The sequence below is a fragment of the Eurypyga helias genome, unplaced genomic scaffold, assembly GCF_000690775.1.
Source record: "Eurypyga helias isolate BGI_N326 unplaced genomic scaffold, ASM69077v1 scaffold12135, whole genome shotgun sequence".
NCBI classification, from domain to species: Eukaryota; Metazoa; Chordata; class Aves; order Eurypygiformes; family Eurypygidae; genus Eurypyga; species Eurypyga helias.
In genome coordinates this window covers 11,886-18,602 of record NW_010249536.1, presented here as the reverse complement: position 1 = coordinate 18,602, position 6,717 = coordinate 11,886, and the positions used below count along the sequence as shown (strand labels likewise).

Below are 6,717 nucleotides of genomic sequence, written 5' to 3'. Positions count from 1 at the left end.
ACGGTAATTGACACTTTTGTTGATTTATGCTTTGCAGAAATTACTGATTTATTAGCTGGCAAACCGAATGCTCTCTGGTCTTTTTGCACCATGAAGATAAGCCAGATGCGTCAGCAGCTGATCTCCGAGCAGGCAAACGGTGGCAAGTCAAGAAAACTGCAGCACGGAATCACAGCAAAGAAACTGGACTCAAACTGCGTTGTTCCTGACCTGCTAATGAACAGAATCTGCCTGGAAAACATCAGGGAGACTGTGAAACAGGTACTCAAGGCAGAAAAAATCTAGGTTTTTGCCTATGCTTTGAGAGAAGCACTGGAAAACTAAGCCAGAATGCAAGGATCAAATCAGGCCGAACCTATTGATGCCACACTCCGGCCTCAAAGAGTCTTGCTTGACATCTCAAGAGTTCTCTTTCTTATCTTTTTGTCAGGCAGAACTGTGGCCAGTAAATAATCAAAACATCATAAAATATTATCCGGTGATAAAATAATGATTTGTGTGATTGAGCGAGGCTGGGATGGGCAGTTACTGCATTCCACAGCAAGTCCTGGATCAGCTGAAGAAAAAGCCTTGTTTTCTGGTTATGTTTGCACCTGTTATTTATAGAAGCATTCTGCATATTCATAGAATCACAGAGCAGTTTGGGTGGGAAGGGGCCTCAAAGCCCACCCAGTCCCACCCCCTGCCATGGGCAGGGACACCTTCCATAGCCCAGGTTGCTCCAAGCCTCATCCAGCCTGGCCTTGGACACTCCCAGGGATGGGGCATTTGATTTGATTTGGAGGTTTTTTGGATTTTGTTTGATTGTGGAGTCTTTGTCTCCAGTATTGTAAGTATTCCAAAGGCAAAGCCTCCCTGCTCCCAGCATGCTTAGACATTAGATAATATTAAGAATTAACGCATGTTCGATAGAATCTTGGTTACATCAGTTCCTTTGTTAATAAGCTTCTGCATCATCTTTCCACAGTTCAAAGTGCTTTTCTTTTTCAACAGCCCAGTGGTTTTTCCCACCATAGGCATTCTGACACAGCTCCTCCATTCAGCTCTGCATCTAAGTCTCAAGACTGGTATTTTTTGGGGCCAATGCTACTTGCATTCTTGTTTCATGCATGCAGATGGATCTGCAAATGTCGTTACGTGGATTTGAGTAGTGACCCACAGATGCCTTTACCTGTAAATCTGGGCCTTGGCAAACATCTGTACTTTGGAATTGGTACCGAATGTCTGCATCTGGGAAGGCATTTCTGATAAAACAAAGAATGAGCTTTGAACAGTAATTAGTCATTTATTTTTGTTTTACCTCAGTCACATTTGCTGGCTGTAATTTCTTGCCATACAGCACAGCAAAAGTGATAACATACTCCTCTGTGAAGCCTCTGCCGGGTGAGGAGGGAGTAGTACTTTTAAATTCAGTTCTGGCGTGATGATTAATTCAGGCTTTAAATTGTTTTGAAATGTCACCCTTCTCCATTCTTTTATTACAATAGTGTTAACCAGCCCACCGTCCAAATTTTGTGCAATTTTTACTGCCTCTTTATTTGTCTTACAGTGTGGTAATACATTTTTTAAGAAAAGTAGCTTGATTCCTATGGCTTTGTGCTTCTGCCTTTACCTCCACGTGGAACATTTGGATGCAGAGGGAGAGAAATCAAGGAAGATGACAAGAGATGCTAGAGACATGACTTTCTAGGATTGATTCCACTGCTTTTGTAGCAACTTGAAACATTTATGTAACCAGATGGAATCTGTGTAAATTGAATCAGATAAAATTATGGGCATTTCATAAATGCACAAATACGGGGATTTGTGTAATGCTATTAAAAACGCTTAAGATTTCATGGTGGATAAACTAACAGGAATTAATAAGTAGTACTGTTTATCCAACAAAGTCAACTAGCATTTTGTTTGTGTTCTGGCTCAGCTGCATAGAGATATTTGAACTAATTGCTTCAGAGTTTCTTTACATCTTAGAATTTGTAAAGATAATCATAATCTCTGTGGTTGGTGTAACACCCTGTGTATTCCATCCACACAGGAGCACTGCTGTTCTTGCAGCCTCCTTATCGACAGGCAGTTAGATGTGGTGGAATTATTGCTGATTAACGGTTGCTGTTAGTGAGCTGTGGTGATCAGATATTTGAAACGTGGTGTAAAACATGTTAATTTAACCTAATTGAGCCTTCAGGAAGTAGTGTATTTGCTGTTGCGGAAGACTGGTTAGCATGCACAGGCTGGCTTCCTGGAACATCAGGTCCTCGTTAAGCCAGAGTAACTAACGGCTGGTGGTGCTCTGAGCATACTTAACACAGCAAAGAGCGTATAGATTTACATTGCAAAGTTGTGATTTGTACTCAGTGTCCACCCAGAGTCAAATACAGACAGAACCATAAGTATATACTATAGATATATATACACACATACTAATTAAACCAATCTTTTGGCCAGTAGAACTGTATCCTCGCAGTTGGTTTCGGCTGGTCACAGATGTGTTGCTTGGCAATCACAGGATTTCAATTTTTTGCCCGTTATCGTTCCTGTGGAAGAAGTCAGTAATGTCTGTGCAACCTCGAGCATCAGGGAAACTTTATTACAAGAAGAAATAGTGTATTACAGATCCGTTCTGAGACGGAAGTGGGTAATTTTAAATGCAACTAAGTTATTGGTGCTGGGAGACGTAATACCTGGGGAAAAGGAAATATGTTTGGTGTGTATTCAGACAGGCTCATGAAGATGATACTGTGACGAAGGTTATGAAATCATTTACAACTGCCTACAAAAGCACATTTTTGTCTTTAGAAAGTGTCTCTATCTGTATTTTTATTGATTGTTCTTAACGGAGTGGCCATCTGGCTAGGAGAGACATGGCTCATTGCATCAAAGGCTCGTCTTTCAGGTGACAGGAGCTCAAATCCACGAATCTTCAGTGTGCCCTGACTGTCAGAAGAAGAAAGCAGAGCTAGCCAAGACTGCCTTTCTCAGATGAAAGAAGATTCTCATGGAAGGTGATTTAATAGAAGAGAGATTGGAAGAACAGATTTACCCCAGAGTAAGCAAACATTGTTAAAAACCAAAAATGTTGCGGTACATTTTATGCATACTGTAACTAAGGGATCTGTAAGCCAGGTTTGCCCCTGATTTATGGCAGTGAGATCAGGCTGACCTGCATGCAGCGCAAGCCAAAACAGAACTTGGCTCCGTATAATTAATAAAATGCTGCCACCAACATATTGATCAAGTCATTTGAGCTTGCCTGGTTTGTACAAGACGAAGGTCTTTCCCAGGACAGCCTAGAATTGTTTTGGGTACATCTTGCTTATTTCTCCACAGTTTGTTTTCTCATTGGCTGTCTAAGACAAAATGGTAAACAACTAAATGATGTGGTAGTAGGTAACTGTGCCCATACCAGCCTTCCTTACTCATCCTTTGGCGTAGGAGTCTCTGAATAGGACACAGCAGCATGTTATGGAGGCTAAGGCCTCTCAGGTACAGAGATTTCTTGTAAGAACCATCTTCATTGTCTGCTGTCGCTGCATTGCAGGGGAATATCTCTGGAATAGATGGTGGGCAATGTAAGCTGAAACTTGGGGAATTCCTTGGCTCTTCTCTGGCTGTTCCAGAGGATGATCTTCCTGAAGGAAGAACTCTTCTCTCACCACTTAAAAGGGAGTCAGGTTGAAAGTGAGCTGTTTCTGAGCAGTGATTTAGGGCTCTCTGGAGCCCCGAGATCCACCTACCATGTTTGTGAGCAGGCTGGCAGTTTCTGCACTCCACCACATGTTCTTTTTTTTACCTAATGACGCCAGCTTCCTGATTTTTGACTCCCACTGCCTCCATACCTAAGGTTTGAGAACTTGAGTCTCAACTGAGGAGTCACTGTTTTTCCTCTTGCTTTTCTCCCAGCTTCCCTGAAAAGGCCGGCTGCTTTTTCCTTCCCCTCTTTAGGGAGGAAACCTGTTTTATGCAGCACATCACTGGCCACAAAGTTTTTAACAGGATGCTTTAAAAATCCAGCAAAGTTGTGCTGATGGGCGCTGCCTGCCTGTTGCTTTTGAGAGACTGGATGTAGCTGCTGATGGTTGGTACAAAATGAAGTAATTTTTTTGTTTCCTTTTTATTTCAGGATGTGCTTACTCTTATCGGAGAAGCATGCAGAAGCTTTCCCAGAGTGTCAGAGGATCCCAGGAACTTATGGCCAAGGCTGAAAGGTCAGAAAAATGTAAGGCCTGAAAGTAGTAAACATAACTCAAGGACGTAAAGACCTGGGAAAGTCTTTGCGGGCAGTCATGGACTGAATGCCAACGATGGTGGATATAACCTGTTTTGTCAGTGATGAATTGGGTGGTGATTTAATATTTTTGCAGGTGGAACTGGATCTGCCCAGCATGCTGGAGTCTGGGTTGTGATTCAGCTCTTCACTCCTCCTAAATGCAAATGTTGCAATATACTGCGATCCAACTATATACATTTTTCAAATTGCAGAAGCCAACGCTTTCTATTATTAATCTGACAAGTAATAAGTATTGTTTTTTGTGGGATTGCTTGTGGGATTGCAGAGCAGCTCACAGCTGCTTCCATCCATAAGAAAAATAAATGATTCCGTTTTTCGGGGCAGGGAGGTGTAATTACTAGATTTCAGCTCAATCTTTGCCCACTGTCTCATGTTAAATTGAAAGTGAGAGCCCCAGGTGGAGGAGAAAAAGAAGGTTGCAAAGTAACTGTAGAAAGGAGTAAAATGAGATGGGGTATTTATAGAACTGAAATAATGGGCCTATAACAGAAATTAATCAGCAGGACTGAGGATGCCAACAGGACAAGAACAGGTAATAAATTAATCATATAGGATAAATTAACCTATAGGTGTCTAGGAAGAGAAAAAACAACATAGATTAAATTGGAATAAGATGACAAATAATGATTTTGACCATTTTTTGAATATACTTTGGGATTTGTTGTAATTTTCTGTGACTTTTCAAGTTGGCAAAGTAACTATATTTCAAAAGATATACCTGGGTGGAAGACTGGGATTCAGTATAGAACCAAATAAAATGGCTTTATGCTGGGGATCTTGGTGGCTGAGACAATGAAATCCTCTTCACTGTCGCCTGGGAAGACGGATGCCAATCCGTGGGCAGAAACGCAGCCCACCTCGCTGATTGCTGCTGACAGCAAGAGCTCGTTGCGTTGCTCTGCGGCGACCTTGTGGCTCTTGGACTGGCGTGAGTCACAGAGTTACTGACTCTCATCACTCTCCAGGTCCGTGACTTCTGTGTGTTTAGATCTCTGACGGCTGTGGAAATCTTGAAGGAATATCCTTATTCATGAACTCTTACCTCCTTTCTGTTACAAAGAAAATAGGACTAAATCTTACTGTTGCATCTTATTCTCCTGTTTTGCATCAAGAATATGTATTGTTGAAGTTGGTTTTGTATTTTAGATCCATGTAGCTACTTTCTAGATCCATGTAGCTACCCCCCATGGCAGGGGGGTTGGAACTAGATGATCTTTAAGGTCCCTTCCAACCCTAACCATTCTATGATTCTATGATTCTTTTGTACACTAGGTATTGTTTATAAGAGTTCTCGAGGGCTGTTTAGCCTCTTGTTTTCACTTCCCACAAATCAATGGAAAACCTAAAAAGAAGTGCTAGGATACAGAGGCAAAGAGACCCACCCATGTTAGCAAATATCTGCCTTTTGGTGCTCCAAAACCTACCTTGAGTGATTTCACTGGGAGTTGGTCAAGCCCCAAGTGAAAACAACGCAGCCCTAAATTGTTGAAGGCTACGTGTCCTCCCCGCTTCATGGGCTGATTATTCTGGCTTCTTGTAAACAGCAGGTTTAATAGTCCATCAAAAACATTCCCCTAAGCTGGGCTTTAACTTCTGAATCGTCACTGCAGATTAGGTAGTTGCCTATATAATGAATAAACTGCTGCTTGATTCTTCCCATTATTCTATAACCCTTAGAAATGTTTAAATCCCTTCAGTCTCCTACCGTCCAGTCTTACAAACCTTTTCTTTTTACACACTTCATCTTGGTTCCTTATTTGCTTTGGGCTACGCTCCCTGTTTCTCTCAAGCCTTTCAAAGTCTCTAGCAATCTGCTTAGCGCTCGGCAAAGGACGCCCGTTACTCCGTGCCTCATTAGGGCTGTCAGATACGGGAGGGTTGATCAGGAATCGAACCCTTTGAAAATGTGTTGTTATTGCCAATGAACACAGCTTGTTCCCCTTACAAAACGCACAGCAAGCGAGTGCTAGCACTCTAAATATAGATTGATTATTTTTATAAGTAAAAGAAGATTTTCTGCTATTTTTGCTTTCAGTAGATAGATGCTTTCTAGAAATACTAAAACATTTATTTGCAACTCTTGTCACGCCTTTGTGTAAACACACTCAGCTGTGAGCTATTTGGGTTAGGCATCTCACAGCGCTTTGCTGTATTCATACTCCAACAGCACCGTGGCTGTACAGCTCTTGTTTGTTTGCATAAATGTTACACAGGTAATTCAGACAGTTCTTCTGAAAAATCAAAGCGTATTTTGCTTATATCTGTTGCGTGCGCTTTCCTGCTGCTCACTACAGCTCAGATCTGGGTGTTTGTCTTCTGTTTTCTCATAGCAGCTGTTGGGGATGTACAATGGAATGAATGATCTGAGTCTCTAGATAATTTATTTCATAATCCTGCACTGTTTAAGACTGGAGATTCAAAAATTCTGA

General features: G+C 41.7%; 1 protein-coding gene across 1 annotated transcript; it reads left to right on the top strand.

Moving 5' to 3' along the window:
* Positions 1–6: 6 nt before the first annotated feature.
* On the top strand, positions 7–4,255 carry LOC104509452 (chromosome unknown open reading frame, human C8orf48; the record flags this gene model as incomplete). Its single annotated transcript, XM_010151394.1, is given in 3 exon segments — positions 7–261; positions 2,894–3,046; positions 4,121–4,255. Coding segments are annotated over 3 exon segments (543 nt in total), but the record flags the coding sequence as incomplete, so codon positions are not given.
* Between the last annotated feature and the right edge of the window lie 2,462 nt (positions 4,256–6,717).